At 41.8% G+C, this 17,767-nt stretch overlaps 1 protein-coding gene across 1 annotated transcript in view; it reads right to left on the reverse strand.

Moving 5' to 3' along the window:
* The window catches only part of TSHR (thyroid stimulating hormone receptor), a 75,900-nt gene extending 66,661 nt beyond the window's left edge, over positions 1–9,239 (reverse strand). Inside the window, exon 1 of the mRNA XM_075031082.1 lies at positions 9,070–9,239. Coding sequence (XP_074887183.1) covers positions 9,070–9,239 — 170 coding nt within the window. The remainder of the gene's footprint in view (positions 1–9,069) is intronic.
* Between the last annotated feature and the right edge of the window lie 8,528 nt (positions 9,240–17,767).

The following is a 17,767-nucleotide window of genomic DNA, read 5'->3' on the forward strand; positions in this document are numbered from 1 at the left end:
ATGACAGGTTCTGAGCTCATCATTTTCACTCAGAAGCACGTCTTGGCATTATGTTAATCTTGGCATTAGTTCCATGAAAACATGCCTGCAGTGCTTAGGAACAGTCAAAAAAACCCCAACAAAGCAAATATTAGAAAATACTGGGAAAGGAACAGGTATCATACTTTTGCCACTGTACTAATTTAGGGTTTGTCTGTACCTTGAATACCTTGTAGCCACTTGGAGTAGAATATTTACTTAGAAATGGAAGAAATACAAAGAAAGCAAGAAGGATGATCAGAGGCATGGAATGGTTTCCACAGAAGATACTGGGTAGCCTGAGGCCCTTCACTCTGGCTAAGGAATGGCTGAACGGAGACATAATAGAGGTCTTCACATCAGGAAGGGCAGGGAGAAGATGGGATTGACTGTTTACTCCTCCTTCAAAACCAAGAACAAAATGCCATATATATGAAGCTAGAGGGAGACAAGTTCAGAAAGTTAAAAAAAAAACAACACACAAAACCACCAAAACCAAAAGGGAAGTGTTTCTTCATGCACCAGGAAGCAGATCTGTGAAATTCCTTGTCAAAAGACATTCTGGATACAAGAAGCTGATATAAGCTCAAGGCAAAATTGGATGTGCAACTGAAAGAGAGATCCACTGAGAATTAAAAAATAAGCAAAAAAATATATTAATGAATAGGCTCAGGAAACTCCTTCAACTGAAAAAGGTGAGAAGCTGGGAAAGTATTAAGGGAGTATCACATGTGCTTGGCCTGTTCTTACCCTTCCAGTCTGTCTGTGGTCCCTCTCAGATATAGAGTACTTGGCAAAATGGGTCCCCATGTGTCAACCAGCATGGCTGTTCTTATGTTCTTAATGTCACTGCTGTAGCCTTTTAAAAACAAAACGTCTTTCAGAAACAACATGAAAATACTTGATTCTGCATAGGGACAAGAAGAACATCTAGCTCATGAATCCCCTTATTGTTAAAGGTTAGGAGAATATTAGGGGAAAGTATAATACTCACTTCTCTTTAACTCTTCTGTCAGCACCTGCTCATGGACTCTACCAGGAACAGGCTAGTGGACTAGGTAGACCCTTGGTCTGACCAAGTACAACCATTCCTCTGCTCTTAACAGGATTTCCTTTTGACGTACTTTTTGATAATATTTTTCCATGGGTTAATGATGTCATAGGCTATTTTAAAAATAATTCAGTTATGAGAGGAAGGTAGACCAGGAAACGAGAAAATCTGGGGAGAAAGAAAAAGGAAAATTGCTATACTGTGATCAACTCTTACATGAAAATGCCTTTCAGTGACAATGTCATTATACCAATCTTCGGTTTTTGCAACGAAGGGAATATTTACCTTTGCAAGATGAAAAAAGTACTCCAAAGACAGGAAGATTTGACAGTTCAACAAACTTGGTCCTCCATTGATTATTAGATCTTTATGTGAAAGGTTCTATTTTAAAAGGAATATTCAGATTTAGACTCTGATGTTTAACTCCAGAAATGGTTCTTAAATAATGGCACCATCTTGTTTATATCAAGTTGATAAAAGAAATCTTTCAGCTGCGGAGCTGTTTGTACTACAACAGTCTGACAGAGAAAGAAGGTGAGGGGAAAAAATTGCTTATGATCCCTATACGAACAACAAATATTGCCAGATTCAACAAAAAAGGAAAGCAGACTTTCTGATGAGGAGACTGATAAAGGTGTTGAATTACATAACTCAGAGACCAAATTTTGTGAGAATTGTAAATAATGAAGAAGACAAGTCACTGATAAACAGAGCTGGAACATTTGGTAAATTGAGTAAAGCAGACAATGTGCATTGAAATAGATGAGCAGAAAAAAAATGTTTGTAAGAACAGTAAACTACAAATTTTTCTTACAGGTTGGGCAGACCCTATTCTCAAAAACAAAGACTTTGAAAATGACATAAGGGTTATGCTCAGCAGGTAACTGGAGCTCTATGCCCCAAAATGTTCAATAAAGCATGTGGTTAGTTCAATTCTAATGCTCATTGTTTAAGAAGGAGGTAGAAAAGTTGGAGACAGTTCAGAAAGCGATCACAGGTTTAAATAAAGTATTGAAAAATATGCCTTAGAGTGGAAGACACCAGGATCATAACTTGTTCAATTTATCAAAACAAAAAGGAGTAATTTGATCATGTTAACTGTAAGAATGCAGGGCTCTTTCATCTGACAGGTAAAGACTGCACAAAATCTAGTGGCATAAAGCTACAGTGCCCCAGATTTCATCTTGGGAGAGAAAAGATTTATCCCAACCATTTACTCCAGGATAGTTCCAGCACTTTTCTTACATGCAGTTAAGAGGATCAAAATTAGAAGCTTGAATTTCTTGGAGTCCATGCAATTGACTGGCTATTCAAAGTGTATAAATTCAATGCCTAAACACACTTCCCTACTTTGTACCGCACAGCAGCAGCCACAAACACAGACAAAAAGCAAAGATGACTGAGCATTTGAACAAATTGTTAGCAGTTGTATGGGATTCTTTTTAACATGATTCGTTTTAATAGTATTTTTAAACCAACAATATATGATTTTTCTACCCCCAAAAAAATAAAAAAGAAGGAGCTATAATTAACCATACCTATTGGGAAAGTTTTATGCTTTTTATCATCCAGAATGTCAGACTAGATGTTCCCATGAGCCCTCTTGGCCTTAAAATCTATGCCCCTACAACTTATTAAGAAGGGAAAACAATTGACTTCACAAACAAGCACCTAGCATTTTATTATAACGTATTTTACCATGTGACTGTTCACAGATGGTGAGTTTTACTTAAATAGTTGTTAGAAAGCAAACACATGCTTTTTGCTACAGCTAAATGGCAGTAGATCTTAAGCCATTTACAACCCAAATATTTTTTTACAATGTAATTAAGAGTATATCTTACTGAACTCTTATGAGGCCAGTTTCTAAAAGATGTGGGCAAGAAGCTGCATTATCAACCTTTATGAAGCTAAACCAGTAAACTGTAGGTTTTAGTCTCCCTGCAATGGATGTATGTAATTTCTGCTTGCTCTAAGGGCAATTAGGCTCACTCAAAGGAACGGTAAGATTTTTGCCTTTTCAGCTACTAATAATAGCTGGTGGCAGGCTATTGAGGAGAAATAGCAGGGTATAAAAATGGCATGTATTGATGGCAGCTCACTCACCAAGATCACAGCATATGCAGCTAGATTAAAAAAACCTAGATTAAAAAAAACTAGGGACAGCCTAAACAAGCAGCAGCCTACACCCAGACTGTTCGATGTCATAGTTCCAAGGTCCTTTGATGAATTCCCTGTATTCTGAAAATTAAGTTTGTTATGACCTTTTTTTCTTTGTGCTTAAACCTGCTGTCAATCCATAAACCAGCTTTCTTTCCTATGTGTCTAACAGCTAATTTGTCTCAAGTCTTTCCTAAGGTCCTTGCTGATTTTTTTGAAAATGCAAGTTCAAAAATCAATGTATTCACATGTTTCTGATTCCTTAGAAGAACTAGCACATATATTTGTGAGGTGAGCTTTCCCTTTATGAAAACCAGATCGATTCCTTCCCATTTTTCACAGTCTTCCAAAGAAGACAGACCTACCAGCGTTTAGTTCCCAAGGTATTACCTAAAGCACTTTTAAAAAAGAATTATGCTATACTTGTGACCTTCCATTCCTCTATCATCATGGCTGATTTAAATCGTAAGTTACATACTACTGTAGGTAAAGCAGCAATTTCATATTTTAATGTCTTTGGAACTGTTACACAAGTATTATCTGGCTCAGGGAATTTAATTCTATTCAATTTTTCAATTTGTTTCAAACAACCTTCATACTGACACTTCAGTTTGATAGTTTTTCAGACTTACCTTCTTTTGTGTTTTAAAGACTATACTGAGTTTTTATGATTATGCAAAGTTATTTATGAAGATGTATTTATGAGGCTCCATACTTAATTCTGAAGTAATGAAGTCTGTAAGAAGATCATGATAGAATTGCCTGAAGTCAGAATATCTCTGAATTTCAGACTATTCCTAAGACTAAGATTTGGGGGAAAATACTTTAAATCAGTTTATTTTCAATATAAAGTAGAGACATTATCTCCTTCAGTTTTACTCGTAGCTTCTGTGAACTCAAAATGCTCTAAACTACTCATTAAGCATATAAAAAATGTGGATGCCAGTGATGCAATTATTACAGGTAAAACTGTTAAGTCCCTACATATTTTGTTCTCCAGTTCAAAAAAACATTTTTATGAATAAGTATTTATGAATATTTAACATATCATTGCTAGTTCTAAATATCACAATGTAAATGTGTAAAATATGTTACACAGTTTCTACATCTTTTTTATCAAAAGCTGACAACAGAATGGGGAACTAAACTGACCAGCTGATTCAGTACATCTTGCTATCCTGGTATCCACATGCTCACCCTTACCAGCATAGGAAACATGACATATGTCAAGGCTCCTTGTGCCTGAAGGGTGAGCTACCTTGCATTTATCAAAAAGCAGTATCCTACCTGCGGCCAATATCCTGGAGCAGATGGAGAATTGTAGCTTAATACCTCACGTAAAGAGCATATTCTTAAAGACTTTACTGGTTTTGTGTCTATTTATCTGCCAGTTCCACTGTCCCCCCCAACTTCATCTTGTCCAATTTCAACCAAATTTGATTATGGTGATGTGAAAAATAGCACCTGGGTACATGATAGAAACCTTATTAACATCCCTTCCAAAAAAAAAAAAAAAGAGAGAGAGAAAAAGTGGGGAGGGCTCAGCCCTTATCCGTTCCATGGAGAATAATCATTCAGCACTCATACAGCTCTTAACTCAGGAGATGCTGCCTTCTGTCCAGTCATATATATATACAGGGTTTAGGCAGTTGATGAGACTGCCTTGAGTAACATTTATGGGAGGGAACACAGGACACTACTGTTGGCTTGCTATAGAAAGTATAGGGAGGAGATGAGAATATTGTCAGCAGGCTTAAGGGACCTGAAAATGTTGTGTATGCAGCTGCTGATGAGAGGACAATGTGGCATTTGCTAAAAACAAGAAAAATGAGTTCTTGCAACTTCGATTAAACTTGTGGAACTCATTGCCAAAGGATATTATGGATGTTGAAATGGGCTCAAGAGACAATTGAATGAGGCGCAAACATGAAATTCAAGAGACAGAGAAGAGCAATCCTTTGAGGGTTACTATAATGACAAAACCACACCAAGTTTAGAAACTTCCTGCAGGTAAAAATAATTGAAAGCTGAGACACTATTCATGGAGACAACCACATATGACTTCTATATGCAGATACCTAAGGAAAATTAAGAGAAGGGAAATCCTGGAGACAGGATACAGCATTAGATGAGAGCCATTGGACCGATCTGCTATGGCTGTTCTTAAGTGGTGGAAAACCTAAGCGAGGGTACTGATGATATTAGGGATGGGAAGGGGAGCTGAAGTTGTTTTAGTAAGCAAATGCAGGTGAAGTAGAGCACAAATATATAAGAAGCAAAACTTTATTAGTTTTATTGCCAAAGGAAAAATAATTAAAAGCAGCTAATAATAGATGCATAAAATGAAAAGCATTGGGGACTGCATTGAAATGATGCTGGCATAGTGATACCATCTGAATATTTCATCATAATGATACCAAGAAAGGTATTACAATAATTCAAGCATTATGATGCAATTATATCTTTGGACAAAGGTTCAGTGGGGTTTTGGTGGTCTGTAAGTGTAAGTAATTCTTCGCAGTCATTAACCCCCACTTCCTAGTGGATCTGCTTGCACTGAAAGGCCAGGATCTCCCCTGGCATATTCCACCAAACACAGAGGAGGTTACAGCACCAACCATTGCTCTGCTCCAGCACTGTGCTGGTGAAAGAGAAAAGCACTACCAGATGAGCGGTTGGGACAGGGATTCCCTCAGTACCATGCATGTAGTGCCACTGCCATAGCATGAAGGAGGAGCGGAGTCAAGGATAGGCAGAGGCAGAAGCAAAGGAGGGACCAGGCCAGGGTGTCAGCTATGCAGAGAGGGGCATGAAAAATATTATAGAGGTGACAAAATTATTGATACCTAATTTTGTATTTTTTAGTACTGTATTTCAGTACCACTTAGAACTGCTTTCCTACCATAATATGGTATAAGTATATAACCCTTAACTTCAGGCAACAAGACAAGATTTGCCTGTAATATGCAAACCCTTTTTCTTTCTACTTCTTTTGTTTACTCCACAGAAAAAGAAAAAAAAGAAAAATCTTGTACTGAAAAAAGGCATCTCCAAGAACAATATCTGTGCACTCAGGCATTCTGGATAAGCACCTGCATTAACTATATTTGGACAAATACATTAAAACCAGTTTAAAACAAACACACTTTCCTGGCTGAAGTTCATGACACTTTTCCACTAAAAAAGTTCAGAAATAAACTTTTTTTGCAATTTCTTATAAACATGGCTTGTTAAATAAAGGCTTATACTACTCTCTTAAAGTAGGATAGAGAAATTAGAACAGTCCTGGCTGAATAATTGGAATGAAACTTTAATTGGAGTTTCAAGATCCTGTGCACTGAAAAGAGTTCATCATCTCCAAAAGCTGGCAAAGTGTTCCTAGACTCACCAGTCTCTTAGCTTTAAAAACCCTACAAAACTGAATAGCCACACGAGAAAGTTTTAAAATTGGCTGTCTTGAGGTTCACGCATAAGCACCAAGAAGCAAAGTTACTTTAACTAAAGTAACAAAGTTGGATTCGGGGAAAATTGTGGAGGCTTTCAACATACAATGTGCAGATATGCACAGCTACATACTTCACTTCGAAGAAGTGTTCATTTGTTCTTAAGGTTAACAGAAACTTCAATTATTTTGGAATCTTTTGTCTTTAATTCAGAAGTGTTGCCAGTTGTACGGCAGAGGGATGAAAAACATGATGGAAGCAGGGGCAAACCTTACAATCTCTCAGGAAAACTTTTTGTGTTATTTTATCCTCCATATGCAAGTAAATCAGTCTGAAGCATCTGAAAGCACTCTGAACGAAAAAAAAACACCAAGTAACTGTTATGACTCCCATTTAACAAACATATGGAGGGAAAGAAAGATTAAGTCATTTGCCAAGAGCAAGGAACTACAGAATTAGATACAGTCCATCAGACTTCAGCAATTCAAATAATAACACAGAAAGAAAATATACACACATTATCCAGAGAGAAAACTGCAAACTGAAGTAAAAAATGCTTTTTTCTTTTTTGTGAAAAGAGCTCCATTTTCCTTATTTCCTTAGAGAATTTTCCCATTTATTTTCAAATCAAACAGACTATACAGCACATGTTCTACCTTTTCTACTGTATACCATAAAATCACAATTGTCACTACCTGGATTTTTTTTTTGTCTTATGATGACTATGGTAGGGAGTACACTTCTTGAGAAGTTTGCAATAGTCACCCCAGTTGGTACAGATGATTAAAACACACCCAAAATAATCAGAAAAATATTTCTCGATTGTTTTTGTTACTTTTTTCCATGGAAATAAGATTTTCACTAGGTGTTTTTGTCTTTTAAAAACAGTGGCTTATGATCTTAGAGCCCCCATTACAACAGGTGTTTAAAACACTAGAACTCCAGCAGCCAAAGTGCTTTATTTGTGAAGCTGTATATAGAGAGGTACTTCTCAGCCATCATACCAGCATTTTTCAAGGAAAGCATCCAATTCCATTATGTGATCTCATTGTTTCTATTAACTATTTTAAATGCCTGTATGAAGGCATAATTATTCTGTAAACTGAAACTGTTTTATTTTCTGGCTTGTCATGGTAGATTGCAAAGAACATACTCCATGTTACATACAGTAATATTACTGCAATTTCAAACCAAATAAACCGCATATACGAAAGTATGATAACCAAACCAATACCCGTATAACTTAAAATCTTATCAACTGAAATACTGCAGTCTAACCATCCAAAAAATTAAAGGCATGCATAAATAATGAAAATAACATAAATAATTTTTTCTCTGTCTTTTCAGGTAAGTTATCACTTTGCTAAGCCTTTACTTTCAGGTGTTAAAAAATCTTGAGAAGTCCATTCAAATAAGTTCAAATAACTTCAGGCTCATATTTTCAGATAAGGTCCTGAGATTCATTATCAAGACATAAAGCAATCAACCTATTATCATTTTACCTTGCAATTAAATCAACTGAGTTTGAGTTTATTTTATCAGAAAGTATTCTACTTACAAATGAGCCTTCCTCTGGAGACTAGAAACATTTTGTGCCTTAAGAGACAAAGTAAAAGCCAGGAGTGATTCAGCTGCTTAGTTATAGCTGACTGGTACCATTTCGGTTTCCCTACAGTATTTATTTGATATATCTCTATGGGGCTGACAGATATGACACGGGACAACTTCTGGACTGGCAGCTGAAACCCAGACAAGATATTCTGCTGTGCCTGTAATGGTACTAAACACTTCGGTTAGGTAATTGCTTTGCTCTATCACTTTGGCAAGCTCCAAATTTGCTGCTCTATCCCATACTCCACACTTCTGTTTATCTAAAGTACTTTGTCTCCCAGACAGTATATTGGGATTCTCAGTTCCCGCGGATTCATTTTGGCGGGCTTTGGCAAAGAAGCTGAAAGTGCACAGAAGCTTTTGTGGAACTGTTTGCGAGGTGCCACATCCATTTCCTATTCTTTTTTTAATTACAAAACTGCGTTTGAGCTACCCATCCTTCCCCTCACCCCCTAGGCGCATGCCACACAGAATCCTGCCTTCTGCTCAGTTTGCCTACAAACAGCCTCCCATATCGTACCCAGAACTTTTAAGGCCCAACGGACAATCACCTTTTCACATCTCTGTAAGGTCTGAGAGTCACTTTTCCTACGTCTCCCCGACACGCACAGAGTCCTCGCACCGCCGTTCCCACTATGCTGTACTGCCCGGGGAAACTGCAGCGCTCCCCCCTCACCGCTTCCCTCCCTCACCTCACAGGGCAGTAGCTCAGAGCATCTCCTGCTTGCCAAATACGAACGCTCGCGACCGGCTAGTGCCTCCCCTGAACTATCCCGATGTACTCACAGGGTCTGGGTGTCCTCCGGAAGGCTGGGAATGAAGTGGATCTCCCTGCAAGTGATTTTGTAGTCATCCTCGTCGGAACACTCGCAGAAGGCTGAAGGACACCGCTCTGTGCCCTGGCTGCACAGCACCAGCACCAGCAGCAACTGGACGGCTACCGGGAGGCACCGCATCTTCCGCCGCCCGCTCCCGCTCTGCCCCTCGCTTCTCCCGAGGGAAAGGGAGGAGGCACCGGCGCTGCCCCGCGGGGAGCAGCTGCTCGGGAGAGGCGGCACCTTTGCCGCCTCCTCCCTGCGCGGGGACAGGAGAGGTCTCAGCAAACGCCGCGCGCCCTCTCCTCCGGGCAGGCGCCCTCTCCTCGCCCCGGCCCCCGCGCCCACCCCCCGGCCGTCCCTCCCTGCCGCTCCCCGCCCCGCACGGACCTGCCCTCCCGCGGGGTCCCCCGGGCCCGTCCCCCGGCAGCGCCCCTGCCCCGGCGCCCACCGGGCCAGCGCCGCAGCGCCGAGCCGAGCCCGGCCGCGCCGGCCGGCACCCCCGTCGCCCCGGGGGCAGCGCCGCTCCCCGCGCTCCCGTCCGCAGCCGGCGGGTCCCAGCGCAGCCGCGGGGCGCCGGGGCCACCTGCCGAGGGCGGCCGGGACTGCGCGGGGCGAGCGGGCTCCGAGCCGAGCCGAGCCGAGCCGGACCGAGCCGAGCCGAGCCGAGCCGAGCCGGGCCGGGCCCACCCGCGCCGCGCCCGGCCGGGCGAGAGCTGCCAGGTGCGGAGCTGGGCTGCGGAGCCCGCCGAGCCGTTTTCAAAGGCGGCGGCGTGACGTCTTAGCCGAACATTTCTTCGGGCGTCTTTGCGGAAGGGAGGAGGGAGGGAGCTGGGTAAGCGCAACACTCACTCACCCGTAAAAGCAGCGAAGGGGCAGCGGATCTTTACACCCAGTAAAAATTCACTGACTGCAAAGCAGATACGCACTAAATTGAAGCAGTTAAAAAAAGCACCGAAAATTCAGAAGATTGATTTTGAAAATCACATGATAAAAGAGAGCAAAAGGAAGAGGAGAGAGTGACGTTTTCCACATTACCAGAAAAGATAAAATCCTTTCACCAGAAAAAAAATGGAAGGAAAAAAAAAATATAACCTTGAGAGAAGTGCTGTGAAATTATTGTCACTTGAAGTAGCACCCTACTCCGGTCACAGGTAGGGACACAGGTTTACGATGGACATGGCACAGAGGTTCCCACACTGAAGCGGTCATCTCTGTGTCTGACAGACATACTAAAAGCAGAAAAAAACCTGGTTAATACTCATTTAATTCTGAGTTTCTTCATAAGCAAGAGATTCTCTTGCTAAAAACAAGTATTTAAAAGTAGCGAGAGAAGAAAAGATATTGTTTAATTCAATGAGGCAGTAAAGAAAGTTCTTTAATACTTTGCCTCAATTCCTTAAACTTTTTTTTTTTTTTTAAACTAAATGCCAGTGATTCCTCCTTCATGTAGATTTTGTGCATGTGTAGGAACACAACAAGAAAAATGTCAGAAAAAATGTTTGTAACCTTGGGAGGAGGAAACTTGAAAAAGTAACCTACTCAATAAAAAATCAGACCACACTCTTCTTGGATAAACAGTTCCCCTCCAGCTAAATCAGTTACCCAAAAGTTATGAGTACAACATATCAGATATTATTTTGATACAACTCTTTAAAAGTAATTTAAGTCAGTTCATTAGTATGTGTTTCCTAAATATAACTAATGCCCTCAACATATCGTTTTAAGGTGAGCAAATAATACTATGCCCATAAAGAAATACGATATAAATCCTGATCTTGCAGACATATGTTAGTGCTTAGATCTTGTGCAAGTGAGGAATCCCATCAGACACATTTGTGCTGTTTATGATAGGGATATCCTTAGGGGTGTCCCAGTGAAGGGACAAGCTGAAGCACCCACCACAGACTGTCCTGGACAAATTCACACTGCATTGTATGCAGTTCCCTTAGGAATGCTGGCTGCCCCGTGCCCCACTCGGTCATGTCCTTCTGGCACACTGCTCATATCTGTGACTCACCCTGCAGCCCTAAGAGCCACCACCACTTTTTGGTGTCCATACCAATCTGACTACATAAAAATGAAGCCACAGGCAGATCACTGAATTTCAAGGCCAACGAACAAGGGAGCTGCACGCTCCACTGAGGCACAGGCAAGGGAAAAGTTGTGACTCAATGTTGTCAAGTCAGACATGGAGCTCTGTAACTGTTCACCACTCTGGTCAGTGCTAAGGGAGACTCCAGTACAGTGTAAGCCAGACCAAGTTGCTGGAGGCTGCTAACAATGCGTGCAGGCTTGCTATCTCTCAGACGTGGGATCATGGTCTTTCCCAGCCAAGGGCTAATAACAAATTTCACAAAGAAAGTCACATGCTCATACAGGTTCTGAGGGTGGAAGAACACCTATTTCTGGGCTGCTATCCCATCCCCTGCTGTCCAGTCCCATCCTGTCCCCTGTGGAAGCTAGCCACACTATTTCCTGTGTGACATAGTAATTCAGGGTCAGCAAGTGCTACTTCACCACCGTTGCTACAATCCACAAAACAACCTACTGGTCAGTCTACTCAATTGTTGTCTAAGACATCCAGGGTAATATTGCCTGGCATTCATGAGGCATGGGCTGTCTTCCTGTTTGGGGGACCATAGACAAGACACACATTCTCATCCATCCATCCTATCAGTTGTGAGACACAACTGTATCATTTCACAGTGCTCCAAAGCCTTACTAATTTCTGAGGGCAACTCATAAGAATGGGGGCCAAGGTTGTGGTGCAAGCTTAGGGTTCCTTACTGTGTGCTTCATATAGTCCCACTGATCCTTCCCAGATCTGGAAACAACACCTCAGCTCACCCATCCTGCAGGGAGGCACTTGCTGGGATCTTCAGGACTTGCTGCCTTATTTCCTCTCATGGTATTGTGGTTTCCATGATTTATACTGCAGTAGCCACATGGTCATAACTTTTTTAAAATGAAATGCAGATACATCAGAGACCAAACAAAACTAAAAGTTTAGTGGTGTTAGGCTTGCCTTGGGTCCTCTACCTAAAGGGAGTAATCAGCCACTTAATGAACTTCACCTAATGTGCTACATGTTACAAAATTCAGACAGTGCTACAGCTCCCTACAGGGTTTTCCCAGGATATCAAAATTCTCCGCTGGTTTTCTTGTTCTTACTGCTAAAGTATCCAGCTTGTCCTGGGGACACTGTATGGTGTATTAGCGATAGGACATTAAAATCTCAGTTCCTTTTGGCTTTGGCAAAGAAATATTTCGGTTGACACAGGCTGACACAGAGTTGTACAAAGCCATTTAGCAAAACAAATGTATCACCAAAGGAATCTCTGTCTTATTTTGGACCAAGCCTCTTAGCTGCTGTGAGTCTCATTGCCTGACACTGTCCAGAGGCAGCTTGTCAACTTTGAGCAGCAGCATTAAAATCCTCTTCCAGCTTAATCTATGTTTTCTCACAACCAATCTTGATGACCTAATACAACTCAGAGCACAACAGAGGAGTCCGTGCTTTTCACGACATGGCCTGGTTAGCAGGAGGAGACTAAGGAAGTGTATCCCCTCTTTAATGACAATACTGCTGGGGTGATTTGTTGCAACCTCTTGGATGTACTTTTTTGCAAGCCCCCTCTCCCCCACTTTTATTGCAACTTCAGTGTTACTTTCTGTGTATCACTGTGTGTGGACTAATCAAAGGAATAATAGTTTTAACAGTGGGCAGATAAGTAGTTTCAAGATTTGAGTCATTTCAGTGGGTTTTCATAAACCAAATCATAATCATTCATTTGGTGTACTAAAGGTATCCTTATGCTACTTACCTTTACTAATAGGCTACCCTGCATTAGCTACTCCATAATAATTGTGTTTCAGGCTCTTAAACTAGAAGAAGGGTAATTTGTTTCATTGCTCTTTCACTGAGGGCAAAGTATTTTGAATTACCTTTTATTTAGTAGGAAAAAGAGCATGCAAGTACATATTGGCATTAGAAGCTTTGGCGTGTCAGCTGCTCTGTGGCAGCAGTGGTAGTCCAGAAAATGTTAATGGAAAGAATAAATATCTTAACAGCTATTCTAAGGGATCAAAAATGGCAACTATAAAAGATTGCAGACCGAAGAAATGGCAAGGCTGATACTGAAGTTGTAGATGTTCTGAGCAGATTTCAAAATAAAAAAGAACTGCTTAATATATGGTTTCCGGGCTTGAACCCTGAATGAGAGAAGCAAGGGCCTCCTCTCATTCAAGGCCCAATAGCCTTGAGGGAAACAAGACAGGACATCTGACTTTGGCCTGGGAAGAGCTCTGGGTCTGGATGCACTGCCTCCTGGGCTTCGAGGCTTGGCTTGCACCTTCTGAGCCAGGAACATCAACAGTAAGGGTTTGGGGAGAAAAAGGACTGTTGCTAATCACATGGTATTTCCACAGGCACTGGCTTGGCTCTGAAAAGTTATGCTCTAAGCAAAATGACGTTTTTTACATTGTAGCTTCTAGCATGTTTAAGGAATTCGCTGGCTAGAAGTCTGCAATCACCGTTCAGTTGTTTCACTCTATCAGGGCTCTGTCCTGGCCAACCTGTCCACCCCAGCACCCCGTACCCTCTGCGACAGCTCTGGGGCTTCAGGTCAGCTCAGGCCTGGGCACCCAAACATGTCCAGAGCTATTTAAGAAGTTGAACCTGTTCCCAGCCTGATTCCTGCAGCCCTGTCTTGCTGACCAGTTTTCCTCGGTAGACTGTGGACCTATGTGGAAGGCAGCATTGTCTCCGGTCTTCTCTCTGGTTCTGCCTCCTTGATAGACCTTGGACCTACATTGTAGTCTTGTCTCCAGGTGTCTCTTGCTCTCCCTGTTTGGACCCTGGACCTGATTTGATTCCTTGCCTTGCTGGGACTGTCAATATCACCAACCCAGTTCTGCTGAGATGCTGCAGGACTGTGTCCTGTTGGCAAGGTCACCATCTGTGCTGTGGCCATGCTTGGCTTCCAGGCTGCTGTTCCTCCTAAAGTCGTCCGTCACGGCTAATGGCACTGATGGGCCTGACTGCCCATGCCTGGCCTCTTCTAGGACCTCCTCCCAGCCCGTCCACAGCCCAGGACCCCATGTCAGCCCCCAGGGCCGTCAGCCCCCAGGGCCATCAGCCCCTGCCCCAGCGCCACCACACTGGGGCTGATCTCCAGCTCCCCACAGCCCTACCCTGCCCGGCCATGGGCCTTGCTAAGCCAGGCCTGCCACCCAGGCTGACATCCTGGCCCAGCCTCTGCCCATCCCAATCCCCAGGGAGGTGCCCAGGGCCTGGGGCTGGGACTGCCCCAGAGCCCCCCATCTGCCTGGCTCCTGGCTGGGCCGGCAGGACAGAGCTGGCTGCCAGGCCCTGCCTGCTGCCCCAGGGGCACCCCCTGTGGCTCCTGGTGCCTGGCGGTGCCATGCTCTGGCTTCTCCTAGACACCTGGTCCTTCTGTTCAGCATTTTCCTGAACAGGCAGGCAGATGGTGGAACAAAAAGTACCTTTGTAAAGTTAGAGAAAATGCCAGGCTAGGGAGTTCTGTCAACTCTAGATCAGAATTTAAATTCAGAAGAGAAAAACGCAAGTAGCTACATGCAATAAGACAAACCCTGCACGGCAGGAAAATGGGAATATTGTGCAATTATTCCACTTTACTTTGCATTTATCAGTTTGTCTGGAATACTTTATCTGTCAAGAAAGAAGTAGGCAAACTGAGGATTATACACAGGATAGTAAGGAAAACAGGAGGTTTAGAAACATGACCCATATTGAAGGGACAATGGAACACAGTTGCTTAGCTTAGTCAAGACCACAAGTATTTTAGGCTGTAAAAAAAGAACAATAATCAGTAGTTCTGACCACATCAGTTCTGAAAAGTGATGGCATCTAGCAGCTTAGAGTGACTGGCAACTTTCCAACCCATGTAGAACTTTAATAAATATTACTTTTTATATATACTAAAAAATGTTAATGTATTAAAAGTATCACCAACTTGTGTACATCCACAATTAAAAACATAATCCCAAGAAAGGACATTCAAAATCCTGTATGCCCTGAGGACAGAGAAATGAAGCAGTTTTAATCAATTAAATGGTTTCTCTGATCCTAATAAGCAAATAGGAAAGAAAAATCACTTGTAAATCTGCAGTATATTACGGATTTTTTTTCCCGGTGCTTTTTCAAAGACTCCTCCAGATCCTATTAATTTAAACACTGCAAAAATTGACAAGCATATTTTTCCACTGTTACAGACACTCCCTCTAGTGACAGCCACAGTTGCTCATTTAGTATCTATCGTCTCAAGTACTGCAAGGGTCAGAATTCCATTGGTTTTGGGTTTTGGTACTTTGAAAAAGTAATATTATTATCATCTGCCAGATTTGATATGGTATCTCGAATATCTTTGCATTGCTTACATGGTTTATACACATATCAGATAAACTACAACAGGTTCTAAGAAAGAAGCAATTAATTCTAATTGGTGGTCCACATAAACTCCTCAAGAGATTACTAGATATCAACAGTTAAATTTTGTAATATCTGTATGAGGAAGCATTCAAACTGGGAAAATAATTCAGTAGAGTAGAATAAAGACTTCAGGGTTTTTTCTGATAAATCAACATGTTCAGCCATTCTAGACACTTGTAAGATATGCCATTTCCTCCCTGTTTCTGCTTCAGTATCTGAAATAATTCCTGGTCTGTCAGAAAAAATTACATTAGACATGCTGCTTTGACACAGCACCACTCATCAGACCAAGTGTTTGAATAACTACATGAAAGAATGTTATTCTGGGTTCTTGAAGATTCATGCCTATATAACCAATTTAACTTCAACTTCAAGAACAGGTTGTTACGGAGCCTTATGGTTTTGTGATCTTAAGGAACTCTTGTGCTTCTCCTTTTGCTTTATTTCACGAAAAAGCCATTAAAAAGCGGTGAAAATTGAAATACTCAGTTGGCTGAAGACTAAATAGGACGTACTGCTGTGTAAAGCCTTGTAAAGCCTGAGGTTGTCAATTCTAAGAGTGCTCAGAGAGAACAGTAGGATGACACTCTCCCTTGGATTTAAGCAGTTCGTTAAGGTAAGAACTATGAAAGCTGTTTTCATGCAGGTATGTTTGTATCCAGAAAGGATTACAGAATCACAGAGTCACAGAATCATTGATATTGGAAGGGACCCCTGGAGGTCATCTGGCCCAAGCCCCTGATCAAGCAGGGTCACTTACAGCCAGTTGCCCAGGACTGCGTCCAGACGGCTTTTGACTATTTTCAAGAATGGAGATGCCACAACTTCTTTGTGCAACCTACACCAGTGCTTGGTCGCCCTCACAATGAAAGAGTGTTTCCTGATATTCAGAAAAAAGTTCCTGTTCAGTTTGTACCCATTACCTCTTATCCTGTCACTGGAAACCATCTTCTTTACACCTTCCCTTCAGGTACTTATATACATTGATGAGATCCCCCAAGCCTTCTCTTCTCCAGGCCGACAGCCTCAGCTGTCTCAGCTTTTCCTCATGGGAGAGGTGCGCCAGTCCCTTAATCATCTTGGTGGCCCTCAGCATGTTAATAGCTCCCTCAGCATGCATGAGTGCATCCCACCAGGGCCCATGGACTTATGTATGTTCAGTTTATTTAAGTATTCTCTAAACTGATCCTCTTCCACTAAGAGTAAGTCTTCCTTTCTTCAGACTTGCCCCCAGGGTTTTTTTGCTCCAGACTCTCCCCCTGCTCTCTGAGGCCTTGGATTCCTAAAGGCCACTCTTGAAAACTAAGACTGAGGCAAAGAAGGCATTCAGTACCTCAGCCTTTTGCATGTCCTCTGTCACCAGACCCCCTGCTCCTATTAAGCAGTGGGCCCACATTTTCCCTAGTCTTCCTTTTGCTACTTACGTACTTAGAGGAGTCCTTCTTATTGCCATTGCCATCCCTTGCCAGACTGGGGCACAGAACAGAAGATAGCTTCTATATTTACAATTACAAGACCTTTTCTTCCTGTCTGCATTTATGCTAAAAAAGTTGGTTTTTTTTCTCAGGCTTATATTGCCTGTGCCTCTTCATCTAAAGTCAGCTTTCTAGTCATCTTTGTCTGATTTAATTCTGCTCTGCCTGCATCTCTTGCATAGGCATCTAGTCTCAGAAATAACATCCGTCAAAAACTTATCTGCCCTCATAATTCAGGCTTCAGACAGACTTTGCACTTTTCTTTGACTTGGGTCATGGCACATGCCTGCTTTGATATGAGACCAGCATGCTTAATAGAGGAGCTTGACTATTTAATACAACAATCATAAATCAAAACTGGCTTTTAAGCTCATTGACTTAGGTGACAATTCGTCTAGCCCACAGTGCTTCTCCTTCTTGTGCATCTATGATACCTGCTCATAAAATAACTCATTTTCCGAGCTCAGTAAAAGATGAAGCTTTAAGCCAGTTATTTATTTAGGGTTGTCTTATCTTTTCTTTTTGATAGCCTTCTGAAAGAAATATCTAAACAATCTCCTGAAAGCCACAAGGACTTGTCATGGATGACAAGTAGTGTAGCATGAAAAGACACCATTAGTGACAAATCCAAGATTTTAAAAATTTCAATGTAAGCCTAAAAAGAATTTTTTAAAAAAATATTATAGTCCTTCTGGATTTTCCACTCTTAAGGTGTGTGT

The sequence above is a fragment of the Buteo buteo genome, chromosome 6, assembly GCF_964188355.1.
Source record: "Buteo buteo chromosome 6, bButBut1.hap1.1, whole genome shotgun sequence".
Lineage (NCBI taxonomy): Eukaryota > Metazoa > Chordata > Aves > Accipitriformes > Accipitridae > Buteo > Buteo buteo.